General features: G+C 37.1%; 1 protein-coding gene and 1 pseudogene across 7 annotated transcripts in view; one reads left to right on the forward strand and one right to left on the reverse strand.

Moving 5' to 3' along the window:
- NARS2 (asparaginyl-tRNA synthetase 2, mitochondrial) overlaps positions 1-26,794 on the reverse strand; it is a 122,771-nt gene that overhangs the window by 89,458 nt on the left and 6,519 nt on the right. For 6 of the 7 annotated variants that reach the window (XM_041730376.1, XM_041730380.1, XM_041730377.1 and 3 more), the window contains 2 exons: positions 25,345-25,485; positions 18,964-19,044 (listed from right to left, as the gene is read on the reverse strand). In XM_041730376.1, coding sequence (XP_041586310.1) covers positions 18,964-19,044; positions 25,345-25,485 — 222 coding nt within the window. Of the gene's footprint in view, positions 1-18,963; positions 19,045-25,344; positions 25,486-26,794 lie in introns of those variants that run through there. The other variant, XM_041730382.1, reaches the window with a different exon arrangement.
- LOC121476734 lies at positions 24,638-24,725 on the forward strand (annotated as a pseudogene).

The following is a 26,794-nucleotide window of genomic DNA, read 5'->3' on the forward strand; positions in this document are numbered from 1 at the left end:
TTTTGGCAAGACTTGTGGTAAAATCCAGATTTCTTAGCTTCTAGTATGATTATCTTTCTAATATACTAGGATGCTTCCCTATTTTTTCTCCTGTGCAGTAGAAACAACACAACAGGGCAGCCCCGGTGGCTTAGCGGTTTAGCGCCGGCCTTTAGCCCAGGGTGTGATCCTGGGAGACCTGGGATCAAGTCCCACGTCGGGCTCCCTGCATGGAGCCTGCTTCTCCCTCTGCCTGTCTCTCTCTCTCTCTCTCTCTCTCTCTCATTCTCTGTGTCTCTAATAAATAAATAAAATCTTTTTTTTTTTAAAAAAAAGAAACAACACAATAGGATTCAAGATGTTTTTTAAAAAAGTATGTAAACCTCTCCTAAGTATGGAATTCTGATTACATAAAACAAAACACAGAGACTAAGTCTGTCACATAGTCCCCAAAGATTGGTGGTTTAGTAGTTTTATGTTCCTGTCAAGCTGTGTCTCAAAGGGGGCTGCTATCATGCTATAGGAATTGCCCTGACATGCCATAGACTGCATCTCATCTATAAAAACTAAAGCCAAGAGAAACAGGCTCAATAAGTAGCATTCTACTTTGCTGGTCATGGTAGTTTTGAGAGGCTCCTGCTATTAACAAGCCATGTAAATAGTCATTTCAATGATCTAATAATCTTCAGTAAGTCCAGTTCATGTTTCCATACTTTCCGATTGCTACGAATCTGTATCTTGGTGTACACTGAACTTCTGGTATAAAAATAATCTTTCTTAAAATAAAGATCCATTTACATTCCAGAACACCCACTAACTAGAACACCCACCCTCAGCCCTGAGAAAGGTTTTACTTTGGCAACTATTTGATCAGCAGAAAAGGAAATTGTTAGCTCAGACTGTTTGTAAACAGTCTGCTTTCCTGCTGAGCAGTCTGAGAAAAAGAACACAGAATCTAGAAAGGGGCCTGATGTCTGTAAGATCAGAGGGTGAGGCTGGGGCAAAACAAAAGGTGAATGCTGCCTTACTTTTTTTTCTTTCCCAATAGAAACAATGCTAATTGCCAAAAGTCAAATTTGCTCCCAAATATGAAAGGGTCAGGGAAAATGTACCAATCATTTTGTCCATTATCACTGAAAAAATATTAATTTTGGCATATTAGTTGTCAGGCTGGTGCTGTAAAGATGGATATGACATGCACATAGCTCCTTAACTATACTCTCATCCCATCTTCTAGCCTCTGCAAAAGAAGGGAAATCTGTCCAGAGTTAAGTCCCTAAGCCACTTGTACATACCAAGTAAATGAGCATTCCCCACCCCCTCAACTTACTGAGACAAGGGAAAAAGTGAGAATCTGAGGAGGAAGAGGTGAGAGGAAAATATTCAAGCAGTAAATGCAAATCTGGAATATTGCTTATCAGAAACATTGCCTTTTAGTTCTTTCTGATCATAAAAGCATTGGTTCCAAACCTTTTCTTCATCTTTAACACTTAAAAACTTTTCTTTCAAGGGCCTGGGTGGCTCAGTAGGTTAAGCAGCTGTCTTCAGCTCGGTGATGATCTCAAGGCCTGAGAATAAGCCTCCATTGGGCTCCCTACTCAGCAGCGAGTCTGCTTCTGCTTCTCCCTTCCCCCCCCGCAACACTCCCAACTTTGTTCTCATTCTCTTAAAAAAAAAAAAACAAAAAAACCCACCTTTTCTTTGCTCTCTCCTTTCCATGTTTACCACTGCCATCAAGATCTTGTGCATATGACTTTGTACCTAGGTTTTAGGTCAATGACATACCCATCTCCTCCCTAGCTCCTTCTTGGTAGGGACTATATTGTATTTCTTTTGTCTCTCCTAAAGTACTTGGCTACCACTAATCATAATAGGCACTCAAATCTTCATAAAATAAAATTGCACCAAGCATCCTGAATCCTTATCAAATATCTATGAAAGCTAGTCCCTTATGTCCCATACCTCCTCCCAGTATAAAAACAGAATCCAATCAACAATTAAAAGACAACATTTTTTTTTTTAAGGATTTTATTTATTTACTCATGAGACAGAGAGAGAGGGGCAGAGACACAGGCAGAGGGAGAAGCAGGCTCCCCACAAAGAGCCTGATGTGGGACTCTATCCCAGGACTCTGGGACCATGCCCTGAGCCGAAGGCAGATGCTCAACCACTGAGCCATCTAGGTATCCCAAGACAACATATTTTCCTTCAGTTCCTGTGTAGAACAAAGCAAGATAACGATACTTGGGACAGAAGGGCTTGGCTGTCCTTTAACGCTGGCTGTGGTGCTTAAGAATAAACTATTAAAAGGTGTATTAATATAAATTTCATCATTTTGGTGCTATTCAAACATTATCACAGAAAGATTTATATCACTTTTGGGGATCAAAGTATTTCAAGTCAACAATGTCAAAGAATGCTTCCTTCAAGGATGGCATCCATAAAATAAGTGTCTGATTTTCAACAAAAACCCATTCCTCAAAACAATTAAATGGCCATGGCCCTAAAGAGAATAAAACCAAAAGGGTTTCTAGTATTTACGAAGCTGACCTTTTCCTTCCATTTATGACTGGAAGTTGACCTTTTCCTTTTCCTTTTAGTTAAGAACTAACTAAATTCTAATGTCTGGACTAGCAACATTAAAGTTCAATGTTAAAAAAAAAAGAAAAGGAAAGAAAAAAGGAAAATCCAGAAAAGGAGAATTATACTTTAATTATTTAATTTTTAAAAAGGTTTTATTTATTTACTTGAGAGAGAGAGAGAGAGAGCAGCGGGGAGGGACAGAGGGAGAGGGAGAGAGAGAATCTCAAGCAGACTTGCACTGAGAACTGATGTTTACTAGAAGGGAGGTGGGTGGGATGGTGGGGGCAATAAGGGATAGGGATTAAACAGTATACTTAACATGATGAAAAAGATTAAAATAATAAAAACAAAATTAGCAATGGAAACAACCATTTGTAGAAAAAAAACCCAATCTCCATATTAAAAGTTTAAAGGTCTCTAGGAGATGTGAACTAGCCAACCCAACTAACTGGGAAAATATAGGCCAGGAATAGAGATGATAAAAAAACAAAAGAAAATGTGCCTGGTACTGACATGCATAAACTACTTTCTAAATATATCCAGAATTCAACCACATTTTAGGATCCACCATTTCAGCTCTGGTCTACACCCCTATCATCTGTCCATCTGGATTATTGCATTAGATTCTTAACTGGTTTTTCTTCTTCTGTACTTATCCACCTACTGTTTATTCTCCATACAGCAGCCAGAATGATTTCATTAATACTTAAGTGATTTATGTTACTTCTTTGCTTAGAATTCTGAAATGACTTTTCTCACTCATAGTTAAAGTTCTTACAATGGCCTGTAAAGCCTTATATCTGAGGTTTCTAGTGGGAATGCTACTGATTATCACAATGATTAGGGAGAGGTATTGGAGTTTAGAGGTTACTACCAGAGTTTCAAATATCCCATGGCACACTCGTGCATTATGTGAATTTTGTTCTTTAAATATACTCTAAATTTTCTAGAATGCACCCTCCATGTTAATTGATGTGTTCCTCCAAGGGAAATCTGTGCTTCATCTGGTATAGGATTCTATCAAGAATTATTCACTATAGGGGCACCTGAGTTGCTCAGTCAAGTGTCTGACTCTTGATTTCAGCTCAGGTCATTATCTCAGGGTCATAGGATTGAGCCCCACGTCATGCTCTGTGCTGAGTATAGAGCCTCCTTAAGATTCCCTCTCCCTCTCCTTCTGCCCCTCCCACCCCAAGCACCTGCCCACTTTCTTTCTCTCCCTAAAAAATGAAAAAATTATTTACTACATCACAAAATCCTACCACCATTAGCAATACTTTTCATGGCATTTGAGTCACTATTGTAACATACCTCTTTAAGTCCTAATTTACAGCTCTCAAGGTCAGCAACTCTATATAATGGCTACTTGTATTCTAGACTTGTCATACCACAGCATTCATATAACAAAATATGCAAACTATATTACTTTCATCTTATGTCTTCTTTATAAGGAAGTTGGGAACACTGAATTGTTTTCTTTTAAAAATTAAGTGCATGAAAAGCTCTACTATCTATGTTTCACTTCAGGAGAGAAAAGGGATTATTACAATATATTTGTTATGAAGAAGAGTGCTATACCTCATAAAGTACATCATCACAGCGTTATATAATCTGTGATGATTCCCAACCTACTACATCAGTCTGCTCTCATCTCCTGCTCTTTGTCCCCTCATTCACTACATCTACATTGGCCTTCATGTTTTTTTCTTGAAAACTTTAGGCAGCTTCAGGCACAGGACCTTTGTACTTGCTGTTCCTTCTGACTGGAGGATGTTCTTCCCCCAGGGAAGAACATTACTCACTCCCTCACATCCATGGTGTTTTTGTTTGAGTATCTTCTGAGTTTTTTTCTGATCACTCAATTTAAACTTGAATTCCCCCACAACTTCCTAACCTTTTTTCCTCCGACTTTAATTTATTCCACAGTATAAATCACCATCTGTTCTGATTACTGCTGAGTAACATAGCACTCTCAACCTTAGTAACTTAAAATAAATACCTATTGCTATTTTTCATGATTATATGGGTTACCTAGGTCTATCTGGGTGGTTCTTGCTTAGGGTGTCTAATGTGGTTATTGCCAAATGGCTGCTGGGACTGAAGTAATCTGAAGGCTCAACTGGGCTAGATATCCAAGATGACTTCTTCAACTGCAAGGCTGGTACCTTAGCTGGGATGGTTCAAACAGCTGGGGGCTGGCCAAGAAATCTTTATCTTACCACTTAGCTTTCTCACATGACTAGTGTACTAGTGTAGTGGTTTTTTTTTTTTTTTTTAAACCTTGAAATTAAAATATTTTATGATTCTGCAATTACAAAAAAAAGGTAGAGAATTATCCAAACCCCAGTGTGAGCAGGGGCCCCGCAGACCGCACAGCGCGGGACGGGGGACTGACGGCAGGGCAGGGGGGGCCCCCTGGCATGTGCCCGTGCCCCCAGCCGCCCCGACCACGCGTGACCACCGGGCAGCGCCACTCTGCTGGTCCCGCTCAAGAGCAACTTTGCAAGACGACGGCCTCACCAACCAGCATCCACTCGACAAGACAGGTGAGCATCCTCAGAAAGCCTCTGCTCTCGGCGAAGGACACGGCACATCACCTGCACGTGCTGTCCAGGCCTGGCACGGGGGTGGCCCGACGTGTCCCCATCACCGCGCTCGGGGCACCCCAGGAGGCCCCCTCCTCACTTCTCTGGCCTCCTGGGGGTGGGGTGGGGTGTCCACGACGAGCTTGGCGTCCTGAGGGGCAGCACGGTGGCCAGAGGCAGGGGCGCGCAGTGCCACCTGTCCCCACTAGAGGGCCTCTCGCCGCGGCGTCAATGGGGCGCAGGGACGCCCTTGTGCAAACAGGACGCAGCAACCCGCCTGCCAACCAACTTGGGACAGGCCCCAAGGCTAGCTCAAAGCATGATGGTCTCGTGGTAGTCTCAGTCTTTTTATACAGATGCTGGCATCCCCCAGGGCAAATATTTCAAAAGACCAAAGGCAGAAACTGTGAGGTTTTGACCTAGCCAAGGAAGCTTCATTTCTATCTTGCTCCACTGGTTACACAGAAATAGCCCAAATGAAGTGTGGGAAGGGACAACAGAAGGGTTTTAACATTGGGAAGCAGAGTACACTAGGGAGCTATGTTTAGACGGTTACTACAATACCTAATACACTACATTATTTTGCTTACTGTGGTTCCCTTTATACAAGTATACATACATTCTTGAGGAAAAAAACTTCTGTGTACTTTTTCACCACTAATATTCCTTGCACATGTTATGTACTCAATATTAGTTGAGGAAAAGAATTAATTATTGCGTTAAGTAAGTGATATGCATCACCTTATATTCACTCAATAACAGGCTTGTTTCTCACTATAGGCTTCTCTCCCTTCTCCAAACTCCTACCAATTTAACTTTCTGGAAGGGGACCTGAGATGAATCTGGGTTCTTTGGTGAGCAAAAAGTGAAAGACAAAGTTGGGAGCAAAAATCAAAGACAGAAATATCAAAAAGGATCACAAATTGCCTACTTTATCCTGAAGACATCTCTGATCACTCTAGCACCTAATTTCTCCTTGACAGAGAACTCCCCTCGTAACCTTATAAAATAAAATGAGAAGCAAATCTGACATTTAATAATTCTGTACAAATTATTCTATGTAATTCTCCTAGAAAATCCAATTCAACATTTAGTTATTCTGCCTACAGTTTCATGTGCCAGTTTAATCTTCTGGATAAAGAATGATTTCAGGACCAGCTAATTTTATTTTACTTCTTAAGATTTTATTTTTAAGTAATCTCTACACCCAATGTAGGGCTTGATCCCAAGATTGGGCAAGAGTCACATGCTCCACTGAGCCAGCCAGGTGCTTCTCAGCTCATTTTAATTTAAAAAACAAATTTTAATAAGTAATTCTCAACACGTGACACAATGTAAATCTGTGCATACTAGAACATAACAGAAAAAAAAAATGAACTAGCTAGTGAATTCTCCTAGTTGGTAGAGGCAAAAGAGCTATAGGGAGAAAAGGATGTTGGTCATAATCACCCAGCTTTTTAAGCTTATGTCTACATTTAGTGTCATATATTTAAGAGTTTCTCCGGAGGCAGGAGCTTTCAATATTGACAGCACCTGGTAAGCTTTAAAAATTCCCCATGCCAGGTTATATCTCAGACCAATTAATTTGAATTTCTGGGGAGAAGAGCCAAGGCATTCATATTTTTTAATGTTTCTAGGTGAATTAAATATGCAGTCAAGATTGAGAATCACTACCTTAAATTCTCCCTTCTCTTGTACCTCATTAGTCTCTTCTAAATAAACAGCATAAAAAATATGGAAAAAAACATTTATTTTTTTTCAAAAGAAGGTTAAAAAGGGGAGGGATTTTTAAAAAATTTTTATTTATGATAGAGAAAGAGAGAGAGAGGCAGAGACATAGGCAGAGGGAGAAGCAGGCTCCACGCACCGGGAGCCCGACGTGGGATTCGATCCTGGGTCTCCAGGATCGTGCCCTGGGCCAAAGGCAGGCGCTAAACCGCTGCGCCACCCAGGGATCCCCAGGGAGGGACTTTTTAAAGAAAAAAATGACAAAGGCCCAAAATGTTTACAAAAATCCAAATGCAGAGCAATCACAATAAACATTAGTGGACAAAAGTAAACAGGAAAAGGGCAAAGACTAAGCAATTAAATGTTTTTAGAAACCTATTCTGTATGCTATCTCCAAGATACATATTTTAAACATCGGACCAAAAAAAAAAAAAAAAAAAAAGGTTAGCAGTAAAAGGATGAATAACAGTAAAAAGCATACCAGAAAAATACTGATCATAACCAAGTTGGTATGGTTAAATTACTATCAAACAAAATAGATAATAAGGCAAGAAACAAAGCTAGAAAGAAGACTGATTTCGTCAACAAGTAGTTCTAAATTTGTGTATACCCAATAACATGGCCTGAAAAACATATAAAACAAAAATTATAAGAAAAAATGGAACAGAGGGTTTAAAAATATCAGTAAATGGCAGATAAAGTATATTAAATATCAATAAGCATATTATATATCTGCATAATTTAATAATCTTGTTCTAACATCTATATTTTGAACACTGAATGCAGTAACTTGAAAAATATACTTTCCAAAGATAAACAGAACATTTATAATACTACAAAAAATATAAAGTGCCCAGGAATAAACATAAAAAGGTACTCATGATCTTTACAAAGAAAATGATTAAACTCTATTGAAAAGATCTGAAAAACTCCTAAATATACAGAGTGATATATACTATGTCCAGGGATAGGAACTCAATACTGTGAAGACACCAGTTTTTAACTGACCTACAGAATCAGTGTTATCCCAAATAAAGGCCAAATAGGGATTTTTTTTTTGAGCCTGTCAAGATGATTGATTAGTTTAGATGGAGGAGAAAAGGATCATGAATAGCCAAGAGACTCCTTAAAAAGGTAGAATGTGTCTTCCACAAAGTAAGATTTCTCAGCTCAGCAGTTTAGCGCCACCTTCAGCCCAGGGCCTGATCCTGGAGACCCGAGATCGAGTCCCACATCGGGCTCCCTGCATGGAGCCTGCTTCTCCCTCTACCTGTGTCTCTGCCTCTGCCTCTCTCTTTTTCTCTGTTTCTCATGAATAAATAAAATCTTAAAAAAAAAAAAAAAGTGTCTCCAAGAGCTACAGCAATAAAGAGAATGAAGCACTGGCATATAGATAAATCACTGGAATAAAATATACAAACACACACATATATATGGAAACTTGATTTATATAAAGCTGGCAACTGTGATCACTTGAAGAGGAATTAACTATTCAACGAACTATTGAAATAGTTATCCATTAAAAAAATTGGACTCTTACATTATAATCAGAACTCGTCTAGTTAAAGCCATATATATGTAATGTACAAATTATAAAATTTTTAGGAGATAATAAAGGATTTCTTAAACAAGATTCAAAAACACAAACCATAAAAAAGGACTGAAACTTGTCAACATTAAAATTAAGAACTGTTTATTAAAAAACAGTGTAAATAAACTACAAAACTTAGCCACAAACTAAGAGAAAACATCTATAATAATACACTCAACAAAGGGTAAATATTATCCAGAATGTAAAAACACTGATATGAAAAGACAACACGATAGAAAATATAGAAGAGGAAATGAGTGGCCAATAACTATAAGAAAAGATTTCCAATCTCAATATTTGTTAGAGAAAAGCAAATTGAAATCACCTCAAGATCTCATTTTATCCCATTCTATATCCATGAGATCCTTAAAAATTTAGAAGACCAAAAATATCAAGTGTTGGCAAGGATGTGGAACAGCACACCCTACTGGTGGGAGTTTAAATTCATTCTTTACAGTAAAAATCTGGATTTATGTAGCACAATTGAAGTTATAAACATGCACTTGCACTATTTTGTATATACTCTCAAAGTCATATTGGAATCACCCAGAGAGCCTTAAAAAATACTAATGCTTGAACCTTATTTCCCAGAGATTTGGACTGAATTGGAACATGACACTGAGGGGGAAAAAAAGAACCCACCAGAAAAACCCAAACCCAAACCCAAACCCCAACTCACCGTAGAATAGTATGATTCCATTGTATTAGCTAAAAACCATGCAAAAGGAAACAACATTTTGCTTACAGGCACACATGTGATAAAACTAATTTTTTTTAAAAGCACACACAAAAATAATTGGCACAGTGGACCAAGAGGGAGATGGAATGGGGAAAGTACAAAGTGGGAGATCAAAGGTACTAATAATGTTCTAGTTCTTAAGTTTAGTAGTGAATACAGGTGTACCTTCTATACTGTCTATATAGCTTTTATTATTTGGTATCTATGTGATATTTAATAAAATGAACTAAGTAGAACACCTGGGTGGCTCATTGGCTGAGCATTTGGCTTTGGCTTACAGTGTGAGCCTCGAGTCCTCGGATTGAGTCCCAGGATCAAGTCCACATCAGACACCCTGCTTGGAGCCTGCTTCTCCCTCTGCCTGTGTCTCTGCCTCTCTCTGTGTGTGCATCTCATGAATAAAGAAATAAAATCTTTAAAAAATAAAATTAAATTAATTAAGCATTACTAACAGGTTACTTATACAAAAAAGAGCAGTACTTCAAGTTCTTATCAACAGTAAGTTATCAGTATATGCTATTATTTGTCCTTCCCCCAGGAAAATAAAAGTTTGTCTTTGAAGAGCAGCCAAAAAGAAAAGGCAAGGATGCTTTACTTTAGTGTGGTATTCATCTTTAACAGTAGTCTACTATCTAATAAAGAACCTTTAACCTCAAAACTAAAGTTTTGGTATCTTTTCTCAAAAGCCAACTTTAGGAGTCAATGTGGTATGTACAAACAGCATTTACATTACAGCCAAACAGATCTTGTTTCAACTACAACTCTGTCCCTTACTGTGTGGCTCTGGTAAGTTTGTTTGTTTTTAATTTGAGCCTGGTTTCCTCATGTAAAAATAAAAGATAATTTATTCAACAAGCATTTATGGAACACCTACCATGTGCCAGAGAATGTGCCAGGTATTCTACAACAATGTACAAGAAACAAATACATGGTTTCTGCTCTTCCAAAAGCAAATTAATTCCTATTTCAAAGGGTTGCTGAAAATATTATATAATATAAAGGAATTTGAAATGGTGCCTGAAATCTACTTGATATTCAATAAATGTTTTTTTCTCTTTCTTTTTTTCCTTGGATTATTTCAAGCTACTAAAATGGGATTACTCCTTTTAGAGCCCTGTCTAGTGGTCTAACATTACAAAAAACATCAGTGAAATAACATCTATGATAGTAAAGTACTATACAAATATTAGCTGACTTAACATATTTTACAAACATTAGATGTTATCAGTCTTATCTATCATCAAATGAAAATGCTGGCACCTGAATCAAAGCAAAACTATTTTAAAATTATGAACCCAAGCATTATTGGATTCAGATTCACAGTGTTTTTATATTTTTAAAGATTTGACTTAAAATGTATCCTTGTAATATCTGCAATTTTCTTTTAATATGGCTAGCTTTCAAAGTCACATTATTTTGGTGGGATTTATTATTGTAGGATTTTGTTTTTCCCATTTAAAAATATCTTGCAAATTCATGTTGCTGAGAGGCAAAACGGAAATAACTGTAAGTCAAATAGCACTAGCACAGTACTTTTCACAAGAAAGGAGGATTAACAAATATTTACAGGATGAAGCAAATAGTGCAATTTTAGTTCAGTTGTGTGGCTGATGGGATTAGATCATTTTAAGAATGCACACCACTTGGTGGATGCTGTATGTAGGATGGAAGAAATAGCTCAGTCTTCTGAATAAGATCTAGTAGTAGGCTGTATTGGTTCATAGTCTGAGGGATTTTTTTTTTTCAAACCAAGGTGTTGATTCACAAAATCATCATTTCACACTAGAAGCAGCAAAAAACACGGTATTGAGTCAGTTCTCTTCTCAGTGCCCTTGAAAACAGATTTGCTTCTCTTAATCTAGTGTGGCATTTGCTTTCCTTTTCCTCTTTAGTTTTTTCATTGAAAAAGTAATATATCTGGTTAAAACTGGAGAAGAAAAGTTAAAAGATTTGGTAATACACTCTGACAGATGATTCATGAAAAAGCACCCACACATATTACTGACAGAAATAAAAGTTGGTACAAACTCTCTAGAGAAAAAGTTAACAGTGGCTGTCTATGGCAAGGAGAACTGGGGTAGCTGGAAGTCAGGAGTAGGAGGGAAACAAACTTTTTACTTTACACTCTTTGTAACTTTTGAACAGTGTAACTTTTCCATATAATTTTTGTTTTTAAGCAATACAAGCAGATGATTAAAAATTCAAAGCATACAGACCAGAAGGCCCCATGCCCCAGGCAAACACTAGTGTTGAGTTCTTATCTATTTTCCTAGATATGTCCTAGGCATTTTTCACATGCAGAAACTAGGCCTTCTTAACAGAAATAAACATCAACAGAAAAAGACTAATCTTAAGGCTGAAAGTTCTGCAAAGCTAAAAGAGCCCACAGAAAATATTAATCAACAAGTATCCAAGTGTCCCACCACTGTCAGGTAGTTCCCTATAAGAAACTTGCAATCTAGATGAGGAAATAAAATAGATGTCAAGAACAAGTGAATGTCCAAAGAAGCTATATCAACTGAACACAAGGACTTAGAAGAAGGAAAACCTTAATGGCAGCTAAAAAAGCTATTTTGATAAGAAGTTTGACCTGGGTTAGTCCTCATACCATCTAAAAAGTTTAAAAGAAACAGGTAAGAATATTAAAAAGTGCAAACATCAAGCAGAATCAAAATGACGTGTGCCATAGTTTAGCCATTAAAACTTACAAGCACCCAAATTCCTGAGGTCCAGTAACTTATTACCATTTTTAGAATGCACAACAATTTGGAAAAGAGAAAGTTTTGGTGCTTACATCAATCTGCTCCTGCATATTAAGTTTTCTTTATTTTTGAATAGCAATTTTAAGTTTTCATATGTGTCATCTCACTTAATCCTTACAACCTATAATCATTGTGTTAATCACAGTTTACAAATGAGGAGATCGAAGAATGTGGTAGTAAAAAGTAGTCCAAAGTAACCAGCCTTTTTTTTTTTCCTCCTTTTTTAAAACTCTCACTTTTGGCATGAGGGGGGGGGGGTGGTTCTGCAGACCCACTCCTCAGTGAAACTGATGAAAATTATAAAATAAAAAATAAAAAAAACAAACCATACCCCTACCCTAGCCATTTGAAGTCCCTGGAAATGGTCCTAAGGACATACAGCAGATGAAGAACCATCTACTCAAGAAAATCTACTAAAGCTTGGTAAGGACAAGTGGTGTTTGAATGACAACCCACTCTCCCTCCTTTCCCTATCACAGCTCAGCAGGACAGAAATTCCACTCCAGACTGAGAAGACAAAGACAAGGGCTCTTTTGAACCCCAGCTCCCAGTCAGAGGACTAACCTTAGCAGGAGGGGCAGCATGTCAGCATTTCTCACCTTGCCCATGGCTACCTGCTGCTGAAGCTAAGTCCTACGTGAGCATGGCCAAGAAGTGGAGGCTCCCTTCTGCCCAGGGGCTGCTGGTCAGGAGGCTTTATCTTGAGCAAGGCACTAAGACTCCAAGGCCCTGATTCTCTTACCCAGGCTCACAAGGTGGGCCAGGCAAGTCTGGGAGACCTGGAGCTGCAGCCACCCACTCCACTGAGCTTGGTTCCTGTATCAGAATGTCACTTAGATGTGTCCATTGTCCCAGCCTCGAGCATTACAGCCTTGTTCAGAGATTTCCCCTGGGGATAGAAGCAGAGCATAAAATACTTCCCCAAATCTCTTTTTTAAAAGGAGCGGACTTCATTTGCAACAGAGTGTATAGAAGTTCAAACCTAAGGGTTCTTTTCAAAAAAATAAAAATAAAAAAGGTCATGCTGAAAGGCAAATGGGAGGTTATGGACACTGGAGATAAAGGTTAAACTGTAGACCTGCTAATTTGCTGGAGAGAAATTGAGAGCAGGGAGGAGACTTTTTGGGCCCAGGATAAATTTCAAACATTGACTTTGGGAAGCATACCTTTAAAGGAGCCTGAATTTGACTGGATCAGTCTGTGAATAATGCTGAAAAAATAGAGCAATCAGCCTGGAATTTTGTGGAGTTTCAGAGCTGGGTGTGGTCTGGGAAAGAGACAGCTAAAGAGAGTCTGGCCAGAATCAATGCCATCTCTAGATGATTGTAGGCATACCCAAAGCTGTGTTAACCAGGGCATATTCAGAGGCTTCACACTCTAGGGGGATGAGGGGACAGACTTGTTTCTAAGATAGAAAAAAAACTCCTATAACTCAACAACAAAAAAGACAAATAAGCCAATTAAAAAATTGACAAAGGATTTAAATAGATATTTCTTTAAGGATATACAAATGGCCAAAAAGCATACAAAAAAATATTCAACATCCTTTGTTAAGGAAGTGCAAATCAAACTCACAATAAGATACTGCACCATTTCAATGGCTATAATCAGAAACTGAAAATAACAAGCACTGGCAAGGATGAAGTAAGAATGGAACCCTCAGGGCACTAGCATGGCTCAATTAGCATCAGACTCCTGATTCAGATCAGCTCAAGATCTCAGGTTGGTGGGATTGAGGCCCCTATCAGGCTCTGTGCTCAGCAGTGTCTGCGGGAGATACTCTCTCTCTCCTTCTCCCTTCCCCAACTTGTGCATGCGCTCTCTCTCTCTCTCAAATAAATAAATAATATCTTAAAAAAAATAAAATGGAAGTGGAACCCTTAAACATTGCTAGTGGGGATATAATATGGTGCAGCTACTGTGGAGAATAATATGGCACTTTCTCAATAACTTAAACAAGAACAACCATATAACCCAGCAATTCCACTCCCAGGTATACACTCAAAAGAAACTGAAAACAAGTATTCAAACAAAAACTTGGACACAAATGTTTATAGCAGCATTATCCATAATAGCCAAAAGGTGGAAACTGAATGCCCATCAATGAATGGTTAAACAAAATATGGTATATTCACACAATATAATATTATTTAGTAATAAAAAGAAATGAAATTCTGAAAAATGCTACAACAGAAGCCAGACGCAAAAGGCCACACACATATTGTATGATTCCATTGATATGAAATATCCATAACGAGAAATCCACAGAGCCAAAAAGTAGATCAGAGGTTATAAGGAGCTAGGTAAGGGGAATGGAGAGCTTTTGCTATAGAGTTTCAGTTGAAGTGATGAAAAAGTTTTAAAAAATAGACAGTAGTAATGGTAAATATAATTAATGGCAATAGCCAAACTGTGGAAGGAGCCTCGTTGTCCATCGAAAGATGAATGGATAAAGAAGATGTGGTTTATGTATACAATGGAATATTACCCAGCCATTAGAAACGATGAATACCCACCATTTGCTTCGACATGGATAGAACTGGAGGGTATTATGCTGAGTGAAATAAGTCAGTCGGAGAAGGACAATCATTATATTGTCTCATTTGGAGATTATAAAAAATAGTGAAAGGGATTATAGGGGAAAGGAGAGAAAATGAGTGGGAAATATCAGAGAGGGTGACAACATGAGAGATTCCTAACTCTGGGAAACGAGAAAGGGGTAGTGGAAGGGGAGGTGGGTGGGAGATGGGGTGAGTGGGTGATGGGCACTGAGGGGAGCACTTGATGGATTGAGCACTGGGTGTTATATGTTGACAAATCGAACTCCAATAAAAAAATATTCATTAAAATAAATGTCCATATTAAAAAATAATAATAACAATTAGTGGTAGTGAACTGTACACTTAAAAATGGTTAAAATGGTTATTTTATGTAACATATATAACTACACACACACACACACACAAACACACCTAATGCCAAACTTCAACACGCAGTATGAGATGCAGCATGAAAATCTTAGTATGACACTCTTCACAGTATGAGATTCAGATACAAAATTACACGTCTTCTGGGTTTCATTTAACAGGCTTATACTTTCAGTTCATTCTTAGCTTTAAAAGGTATTTAAATGTATAAATTCTAGGCTTGAACAATGTTCCTATTATATGAAGTACTTTTCTTAGGTTTTCTCAGCCTAATTTAATTTTATGATGTGTGACCATTTATCTATCACACTTTGGCATAACAGAATTGTAATTTTAAAAGCTCAGATATGAATTACACATTTACATATAAATTGTGGAATGTCCAAAAGCAAAAAGCAAACCCAGTAAGATAAAATTTCATATCCTCTAGGTATGGCTATAATAAAAAAAAAAAAAAAAAAGAAGGGCAATAACAAAGGTTGGCAATGATGTGGGGAAACAGGAACACTCATGCATTGCTGATAGGATTATAAAATGGTACATCCACCTTGGAAAATGGTTTGGCAGCTTCTCAAAATATTAGACACAGAGTTGCTATATGACTCAGCAATATGACCCAAGAGACATGAAATCATTTGCTTATTGAAATGTTTTCATAAATGTTCATAGTAGCATTATTAATAATAACCAGAAGATAGAAACAATCCAAATATCCATCAACTGCCAAATGGATAAACAAAATATTGTACATCTATACAATATTTATGAATATAAAAGGGAATGAAGTACTGATAAATGCTATAACACGAACGCACCTCAAAAATGTGCTAAGGGGATCCCTGGGTGGCGCAGCAGTTTAGCGCCTGCCTTTGGCCCAGGGCGCGATCCTGGAGACCCGGGATCGAATCCCACGTCGGGCTCCTGGTGCATGGAGCCTGCTTCTCCCTCTGCCTATGTCTCTGCCTCTCTCTCTCTCTCTCTCTCTCCTCTGTGATTATCATAAATAAAACAAAAACAACAACAACAAAAAACCAAAAATGTGCTAAGAAGTAACAGCCAAACACAAAAGACCATATGTTGTATGATTCCATTTATTTGAAATGCTCTCCAAAAGGCAAATCTATAGAAGGTACTTTAGTGGTTACCTAGAACTGAGGGTAGGAATGGTAAGGGACAACTGTTGGGTACTAGGTTTCACTTAGGGGTGATGAAAAGGCTCTGAAATTAGATTGTAGTGATTGATGGCTGCACAATCTTGTGAATATACTAAAAACCATGGAACTGTATTTTTAAGTGAGTAAATTTTATGGTATATAAAATATTTCTCAATAAAGTTGTGTCTTTAAAAACCTGCTCCATCATTTTGTTCCTATAGCCACCCAACTTTATTTCCTATATTACCAATATGAACCTTCAACTTTGTTCATTCTGGATCCATTGCTTGACTCTGCTCACATTGTTCCCCTACTGGGAATATTCTCCCTAGATTTCACTCCAGTCACAAATTTATTTTGAATATTTTCCTGACCAAGTCAATTCCTCATTGACCGAATTTTCTTCTAAAGTCCATACCACTTGCAATTGTTAAGACTGTAATCCCAAATATATACATAAAGCAGTTTTATCTTATGTCCCATTAATAGCTAATTTTTGCCATAATCTCTAATTCTTGCCTTTAATCTCTTTTATCTTCTCAGAGACAAGCTAGCATCTTAAACACAGATGGTACAAATGTCTACTGAATAACATATGCATGTCTTAATGCAACTTCCTACATACGTGTTCAGTAGTACCCAAGCCTTAACAAATATCCAAAGTCTTTTTTTTTTTTTTTTTTAAATATCCAAAGTCTTAAAACAGGAAACAGAAAGGAAGAAAAAGGAAACTAAAATGATGGGACATTTATCATTTCTCAACAGTGTATTAGAGAAGTGTATGTTTTCACTGTTTATTTCAAGGTGGCTTTTTATTGCTGTCCTCAAATCTGGGTGTGCACTAGGCATACTTTTCTTTTCTTTTCCTTTTTTTTTTTTTAAGTAGGCTCCACACCCAGTGTGGAGCCCGATATAGGGCTTGGTCTCATGACCCTGAGATCATAACCTGAGTAGAAATCAAGAGTCTATGGCTTAACCTGCTTAACCAACTGAGCCACTCACACACCACAAGAGAAGGAAGAATTTAAATATGAAACTCAACTTTCTCCTAACAGTAGGGTGCCAAGATTCAAACCCCAACACCTTTACATACAGTCAGGACAATATTAACACAATGAAGATCAGAAGTACTAGACAGAGGTGTGTGAGGTGTGAATAAAAAGGTTCTACTTTCAAAGTTTAGAGGGTGAGCAAGGGCAGAAGACAAGTCTTAAAAACCAAACTTCTGAAAGCAACAAAGACAGTAGGTCATAGCAAAAAAGCCACAAATTGCTGAAACCTAGATCTAGAGCCTTACTGCAGGAGCCTAGGACCAACAAATTCAAAAGCATTTCTTTCTGGTACCCTGAACAGGAAAGTCTAATTCTACTATGTGAAATTCCTCCACCTGGCCCTGAAATGCTACAAACATAAAACACTTCTCATTGTTTAATATCAGAAAAATGTGTTTTTCCCTTCCTCTGTATTTGTACTTATCTGGTAACTTGCCTTGTGTTGTTTAAATTAGGCCAAAATACACATACTGTAATCATTCAAACTTGTTTATGGGATTTCTCTGGTAGCAAAGGAGTTATCTTCAAATGTATCACTATTTCAGTTTGTTATATATATTTTTTTTACTTGCTTAATTTGGGTCTCTTTAATAATTACTTGCTTATTTGCAAAACTCTTTAAATTATAACTTTCCTTCCCTGTCATTTTGTTTTTAATATTCAGTGGTTTACATTAAGGGATTATGAAATGTATTTAAGGTGGGTAATTCTTCACTTCAACAGTCAGCAGACTAGTAAGGTGCAAAGAGAAAATAAACAATATAAACGCCTAGAGGAGAATGTTTTTCACAATTTATGTATTGTTATTTTATCATTTGCCTGCCTTCTTTGAACTCACATTTATAGATGCTAACACTCCCAGTTTAAATGTTAAATGAAGCATTTTTATTCTGCTTTTTGCAGAGGCTATCTAGATTTCTTTGAACTATGTATGAATATAGACAGCATTTGATTATCATTTTGAATAATGACTTCAACATAACAGGACAACTTCTCCCAATGAATACTTTGTTATAACAAGAAGGAAAGCATCATTATCAGGAGTCCAAAGTACTGAACCAGAGTAGAGCAGTTATATACAGGTCTTGTCATTTGATAGAATCACCCAGATGTATAAATAAGAATCTTGACTTATTTAAATCACTGAATAAATGAAAGAAATACAGAAAGCACCATTTATCAACATCCATTTCTCTCTGTCCATTATTATACTACTGGCCAATGATGTTAAATAGCTTGTGAAATTGGTAAATGAAAGGCTTTCAACTGCCTTCAAGTAAAAAAAAAACTAGTAACTTTTAAATAATGTATAACAAGGGCAAGCTGACAATGCCTGGAATATACTAGGAGTTCAAAAAATTATTGCTGAACAAAGAACTAAAATCAGAGCTTTCATGAGGTACATAGAGCATAAATAATTTCTTATAAAATAAATGTGTTTCTTAAAGATTTTGGAAAAGAAAATATCTACATTTGTATTTTCTTATTTTATCTTTTAAAATATGACTTAAATCCCAAAATATTAATTGCGGGTTGAATGTCCATGAAAGAGATCTTAAAAATCTTCATTATAATCTCTTCAAGTTTCTCTAGTTCATCAATTCACAGTTATACAAGGAGAACAAATGGAGTACTGAATTAAAAATTCATTCCTTTCAATCACAATGTCAGTAATACAGCCAGTAGGTCAGGAAATCAGAGAAGTTTGAATTTTCTATATATATTTTTTTAAGGATTACTATTGACAAAACTTCAGGTTCTACTTATGGTCTATCCACACAACTGTTACTAAATTTAAAGCAAACCCACAGAAGAAAAATATCAAAGAGCAACCTATTCCTCAAGATGGGAAGCACAACTTACTTCAACTTGAAACAGTTCTCCAGCTCCCTCACAGTCATTGGATGTGATTATTGGAGTATGAATATGCACAAAGCCATTGTCCTGGAAGAAAAGAAAAAACCCACCTTTCTTTAGCATATTTGTATACAAAACAATTTTAAGAACACACTATTTATTATACTACTAAAAGAGCACTAAAAGAATGCCATATCAAATCTATAACCCCCAAAGTATAACTATTGAGGTATCAAGGTGAGTATTTTACTATGCAGAGAGGCACAAAGAATTTAATTTTATTTTAAATATTTTATTTATTTATTCATGAGAGACACAGACTGAGAGAGAGAGAGAGGCAGAGACACAGGCAGAGGGAGAAGCAGGCTCCATGCAGGGAGCCTGATGTGGGACTTGATCCCGGGATCACACCCTGGACGGAAGGCAGGCGCTAAACTGCTGAGCCACCCAGGGATCCCCACAAAGAATTTTATTTTATTTTATTATTAATTTTATTTTATTTATTTTTTTTTTCCACAAATAATTTTAAATCAAGAACTGACTTAGATACTTTCTAGTCCAATGTGATTTCAAAGATAAGGAAATTGAGGCCCAAAGAGATTTTTTTTTTTAAAGATTTTATTTATTCATCCATGATAGACACAGAGAGAGAGGGAGAGGCGGAGACACAGGCAGAGGGAGAAGCAGGCTCCATGCTGGGAGCCAAACGTGGGACTTGATCCCAGATCCCAAGACCACGCCCTGGACCAAAGGCAGGCACCAAACTGCTGAGCCACCCAGGGATCCCCCCCAGAGAGATTTAATGACAAATTCACACAACTAGTCGGTCGCAAAGACAGCCAGTACTGGAACCTAGGCCTTTGGGATCTCTCTAGTGTATTTTTAATTCCCACTTCTCTCACACACTGGTAGTGACTCAATACACACACACACACACACACACACACACACACACTCACTCACTCACTCAAGGCTAGTACATAATGATGTTGCCTTTGCTGTTTACAAAGTGATCAACGTGAAGTTTGGTATTTGGGGAAGAGACCCCCAATTATCACAAACTACCAAAAAAGGAGAAAAATTAAAGTTGACAAATAGGGACTGAATAAATAAATAGCAACAAAAGCAGAAATGATTTTTAGGTAATCTGTCATTCAGTTGATGGCACGGTACACTACACATGGCAGAGGCAGTGCATTTCCTTTGCCTCAAGGAAGATTCTGAGCAGCAAATCCATCCATTACTGAGGCGCCCAACTGCAATTCTTCCGCTCCAAAGTCTGAGCTATTTCCATTAGTGAACCACAAAAGCTGTTTGCTAGTAGGATCGAAATAACCCAGCAACTTCAAGGTTATGCTTCTTTCATTTTGACTATGGATGTAGGCAAAAGGTTACATTCTGTGTAAATGTTGCAGGTGGGTGTAGAGGCAGTTCAAGTGAACTTACTCTGCAGAGGCAGAATAGTATGTGTTTCACACAAAAGTTTTGGTCTTGAAATCAATACAATGAATTCATACGTGCATATTTAATCTCTGCCAAATTGTGTCTATCACTGGTAGAATGTGTCTCAGTGCATTACACCAGGGACCTCCCAAATTTGCCCCTCCCTTTCTAAAAAGGGTGAATTTAACTATTCTGGCTATGATACAAAAATGCCCAATTAACAACTTGTCTAATGATGTAGACTGATTAAATATTCAAGCTATAAATTAGGAGTCTTAGAAAATATTCAAATATATACTTAACCTGGAGCTACATGCCTAGAGGTGCCACACAAAGCACATTATAAGAATGAATGAAATATAATCAATAACATTACTGCATAAAATTTTTATCTTCTAGGAACCAGAATTATGGACATGAATCATTTATTCCACATGAATGCAGGCAACTATGAGCAGGCGTGCAGTAAACAAAGAAAGGAAGTGAAAAATCCAAAGGAAACGAGGGTGGTGAGAGGGAGGGGGAGAGGGAGGAGAAAATTTAACGGCTAAATGTAATTGCCAAAGTTAGAACGAACTGGTCAATTGCCACAAGAAACAAAACTGCAAATCTTATGGAAATAATTATATGGGTTAAAAAAATCACTCAAGTAGTGGGAATTATTCTTAATACTCAATTAGTGCTAAACCTTTCAAAACGTGTCACTAGCTTTTTAAGTCTTAATACTGCTAGAAGGCTTTTATCAAAGTCTATAACATTCCCGCCAAAAGCTATAAAGAACAGAGTTCAAAGAAAGAATAAGAAAGCACAGAGAACAAAATTCAAGACAGCAAGTAGACAGGGACATAGCAGAATAAAAAGGAAAATAAACAGCAAGGAGTGGAGGAGTACTGTTTGCCTCCACCAGGGTAACAGTGTCAGGTATTTATCCCATCCTACATTCAGCAAAGGGGTTCCTAATTAGAGATAGGAAGACCAGAGAAGGGGCCAAAAATAAAAGTACACATTTACCCAGGGTTTTTTTTTCCCCTCTTAAGATTTTTTTATTAAAAAAAAGAAAAAGATTTATTTATTTATTTGAGAGAGAGAGGGGGAAAGCACAAGCAGGGCAAGGGGCAGAAGGAGAGGGAGAAGGAAACTGTAGCTGAGGAGGGACCTGCCAGTGATGTGAAGCTCGATCCCAAAACCCTGGATCACGACCTGAGCCAAAAGCAGACACTTAACTGACTGAGCCACCCAGGCACCCCTACTCACTCAATTTTTCTGCTTCCACCCACCACCTCTGAATCTCTAAGTATTTTTGATACACACTTTTTTTTTTGATACACACTTTAGAACTAGATATTTTATATGGCACTGAGTATCTGAAAATTATAAAATTCACATACTAAGGCCCATGCATACCAAAGACTCCTGGACTGTATTTTTCTTTTACACTTACACAAAGCATGCATCATTATTTAATCAGAATCAATAGCAAAGAAACATGACAATAATTGCTAGCCAATGACAACAGAAAATGACAGCAAAAAGACAAAAAAAAAAAAAAGAAATCCATAAAAAGCAGTCATAGGGACGCAAAGACACAATAGTCTGGGGTTGTTCAACAGAGGGGCAAAGAATACACCCTGACAGGCTTTTTAAGACTTTCTCATACAGAAGAGGGAACTATCTGATACTCAAGGGAAGAACCTGGACTCATCCAGAAAGGGCAAACTCTTCAATGGGCTCAATTAGGAAGCCAGGGAAATATGCAATATATTTTAGGATAACTTCCACTGGAAATTGGAAAAAATAGTGCCTAACAAAATAATTGTTATGGGAGAAACTCAGCTCTTCTAAATAATTCATTCCTTGAGGATTCTACCAAGTTTTAGAACATAGCAAATTTGTCAATTTTATGCATAAACCAACTTAATATATATATTTTTTTAATTTTCCTTTATTTATGATAGTCACACAGAGAGAGAGGGAGAGAGGCAGAGACACAGGCAGAGGGAGAAGCAGGCTCCATGCACCGGGAGCCCGACGTGGGATTCGATCCCGGTCTCCAGGATCGCGCCCTGGGCCAAAGGCAGGCGCCAAACCGCTGCGCCACCCAGGGATCCCCCAACTTAAATACAAAACATTTTTGATACTCAAAACAAAAAAATGCCTTTCTAATATAGAAATATTAGAAAAAAATAGCAGCAAAAAAGTTGCTAGGATATTTAAGTTCGGATATTTTAACGTATGAAACTCTTACTTAGATTTTAAGTCTTAACATCTTTCAGGGAGCCAAAAGTATTAAGTCACAGAAACAGTACCAAATACAAATAACATATAACTATTATTTAATATGCACTATAATACCCTGTGATTTCAATTCAATGCTGTTATACATACAAATGGGTAACATTATAGAATTATCAGGATTATATTTTCTAGGGCTTCACAATTAAAAAGTGAATTTATAACACTCAAAATTACCTGCCTTTATAATTATAACCAATAGTGCTAAAATTCATTATTTTCAACCACTTAAAATGTTATTTTGCTTTTTTATTTAATATTTTCCTAGTTTATTTTTTAAATTGTTTACATTTTTGTAAAAGCTTCCCATAATAAATGTAGCAAGTAGGTAAAGCTCACTTGTCAATGGACTGCCAATATCACCACCTAGTGGTCAGAAATCTATAAAAGTTTCTGTATCGAAGCACTTGATGTTCTTTAGCTGTTTCACCAGCAATTAACTCTGCAGAAGCTTTTCAAACAGCAAGAACTATCCTTGTAAACTACAATAGGGCTGGGCCTGCATGAATTTGGACGCCTCCAAGGGAAAGGTAGCATGTTTGACAAACTCTGCCAATCAGCTGGATCTGTAGAAATGGGATAGGAAGAGCTCCAGAACAATACTGAACTTTATCTGCTGTGCCAATCCTGGGCTTTGGGGCTCTCTCATCCACATTCTTTCATTCACCTGATCAACTTAACAACTATATTGCCCTATGGCTTTCACAGACAGAGGCAAGTAGCTGACAAGCAACACTAAATAAGACAAAATGCCTTTAGTTGTGTACCAATCTACTTGATTAACACCAATAGTTCTTTAAAAGTAGTGCCTACTACATATAAAATATGTCTATGATCAAGATGGAAAAAAATCCCCCTTGAAACAACCAAAAACAATAGAAACCAACTATTCCTTACCCCTCAAAAGCACATTAAAGGATGATTTTCAAGACAATGGATATCAGACAGTGATCCTTGAGGTGGGAAATAAACTTTGTTGAACCCTCTCAACAGTCCAGCTTACTACCTTGAAATTGTCCAAGCCTTTGGAGGAAGAGGGGGGAAATAAAGTGTAGCCCAGCAGACTTCCTGAGTAGAGAGTCTGAGGGCAAAAGTGGCTAGAATTCATAGGAGAGTACATCAGAGAGGACAGAGTTGCAGAGAGAACTCCAGAGATGTACAGAGGGTCACTTTGGAGTATTAAGTAGAAGAATCATAAGCACATACATGTGGGGAAACTACCAAAGGCCAAGGAAACAAACATCCAAAACAGACTAGAGGAAACAATGCTTGGTACTCGCATGTGGCTGCAAACAGTACCTGTTCCCACAAACCAGATTGGAAAAACTCAAAATTCACAAGGCACTAGGTAAAGTGCTCAGTAGCAGAAATTAACTAGTCCTAGACTGAGCACTGCTCCAGACCTACTTACCAAACCATAAAAGCAAGGCCCAAAAGGACCAGTTTCCAAGAAGCTTAACCTCACACCAAAACAAAGCTTATTAATATCCAACATAGTAAAATTCTCTAGGTCCGGCATCTAACCAAAGATTAGCACATAGGTGAAGAGGTAAGAAATCATAACCTGTAATGAGGAGACTAACAAATCAATCAAAAAGGACTTAAATAACTGACATGTTAGAATAATGAGGAAGACATAGTTATTAAACAACTATTAAAACTGTAAATAATTTTAATTAAAACTGTATGATATAGGGACACCTGGGTGGCTCAGTGGTTGAGGATCTTCGGCTCAGGGTGTGAGATCCTGGGATCTGGGATGGAGTCCCACATTAGGCTCCCTGCGGGGAACCTGCTTCTCCTTCTGCCTATGTCTCTGCCTCTCTCTCTCTGTGTCTCTCAGGAATAAATAAATACATCTTTTAAAAAAACAACTGTATTGTATATGTTAACAAAGTTAAGCAGAGATATGGAAGATATTTTTTTTTAAAGGCCCAAATTGCGCTTGCTTCAGCAGCAAGTATGCTAAAGTTGGATGAGGGTGTCCCCTGTGCAAGGATGACATACAAATTCATGAAACGTTCCATATTTTTCCACACAGAAGGAAAAAAACAAAGGCCTGAATCAAACATCTAGATATGAAACCCACAATGTGAGATGGAAAATGCATTAGATTGAAATAACTACAAATTAGTCGTTGAAAAAGAAAAGATCAATAAGCTTGAAGGCATAGCAATAGAAACTACCCCCTAAAAAAACACACAGGGAAAAAGGAATTTAACAAAAGAAAAGAACATCAGTGTGCTATGCAGCTATCATTAAGTGACTTCATATATATGGGCAATTGAAGTCTCCAAAGTGGGGAGGTAACATAAAAAATATTTGAAGAAATAATGGCTGAAAAACTTGCTGAAAATTAAAACACATAGATCCAAGAAACTTTACAAGGTCTAAACGAAAGAAACAAAGAAAACTGCACTAAGACACATCACAATCTAATTGCTCAAGACCAGTGATAGACAATTTTAAAGCAACCAAAGAAAAAAGTATCATACAAGTAAAGAATGCTTGGAATAAATATGGTAACTAACAGAATTTTCAGAATACTACTCCAAGATTGCAATTATTCAACTTCTTCACAAGAAAGAATAGCCAAGGGGGGTGGAAAAAAACAACAACAAAAAAGAACTAAAAGCACACAAAGCACTTTACCTTAAAGAAAGAATGAATAGCAGCTGTGGCCTCACTGCGAACCCTCAGTATAGAGCCCAGAGCATTAGTTCTGCACCGAAGGTGAGGATATTGTCTCAGATACTCCAGAGGATGCCTCTCTTTATACTTAAAAGGGAACGCCTGCCAATAAATGGAAAAAACAAATTAAAAGCTAAAAAAGATAATGTTCTATAAAATCAGTTTCTATGACACTTGTTAAATAGTAATGCTTCAGAACAAAATTAAAATGTTTTCCTTTTATTTTTCTTAATATAAGTGAATATAGTCCACATTAGTTCCAAATTAGTAGAATGGTAGGTGGAATCAGAGATGTGGGTTTGAATTCAGCTCTACTACTTATTATCTGTAGAACCTCAGGCAAGGTTAATATTACTGAGGCTAATGTGTTATTTATCAAATTTCTATCCATTAGTTTGTATCAGTCACTACTTACAAATAGAGAGATTAGGATATAATTATGTAAAATAGTCTACTGTTTGGCACATAAGAATTCAGAATATTGTAGATATTAAAGATTATGTTTTCTACAGCTGTGTACACACAGCTGGTGTTCAATTTTAAAATCACCCAAATGTCTTGAAAGCCCACAATCGTTTATAATCAATCAGCACTGTTTTTCACTGTTTATCAACATGTCTAAGAACATAAGGGAGGGTCAACAGCTTTCTGTCATCTGGCAGAGGAGTAGTGTATATTTACAAAAATTTCAAATTATGAGTCTACATAGAAATATTACACTCTGCCCACCCTCACTTTTTAAGATTAAGAAACAAACAAACCTTCAGACCAAAACCAAAGTTTCAATAAAAAGGTAACAGAAAAGCTAAGTAAAAAAGCCAAATTGATAGCTTATTTCATTTAGTCTTATCTATTTCTTTTAGTGTACACGTTAATCTATTTCATAATAGAAAGAAGTACTACATCTACTAAAGTCAAAATATGCTTACATTAATAGGAGTTTGGGGACTACCTGGGGATCAGAATTCTCTAATGTCTGAACACTTAAAAATGAACCTGAAATCAAGGGGAAGATGAATGACAACGATAGAAGCCAAGTGAGAAAAATTTAAGAAGAGTAAAACACATGGCAAATTTTAATAATCATTATACTCCTCTAAAAATGCAAAACCAAAAGTAGTTACCTCTACAATGCCTCTCTTAGTTTCAAATTATTTTCACCATCTACTTTTCAGAAATCTTAAAACCAGATTCCTGATTTTACTTGTCAATTAGTATTTGTATTTCTTTAAAAATTATTCTGAATGACTTTTTTTTACAAGTTGCCTACTTTCTTTCTATTTCTGTGTATTTATTTTCCTTCAATTATCCAAAAGAAATAAAAATGAAAATGATGCAATTTCCCTATACTTCCTCATTTTTTATTCATTAAGTACTTGAAAACAAGTATAGCAAAACTACAGGATAGTCA

The sequence above is a fragment of the Vulpes lagopus genome, chromosome 15 (assembly GCF_018345385.1).
Source record: "Vulpes lagopus strain Blue_001 chromosome 15, ASM1834538v1, whole genome shotgun sequence".
Lineage (NCBI taxonomy): Eukaryota > Metazoa > Chordata > Mammalia > Carnivora > Canidae > Vulpes > Vulpes lagopus.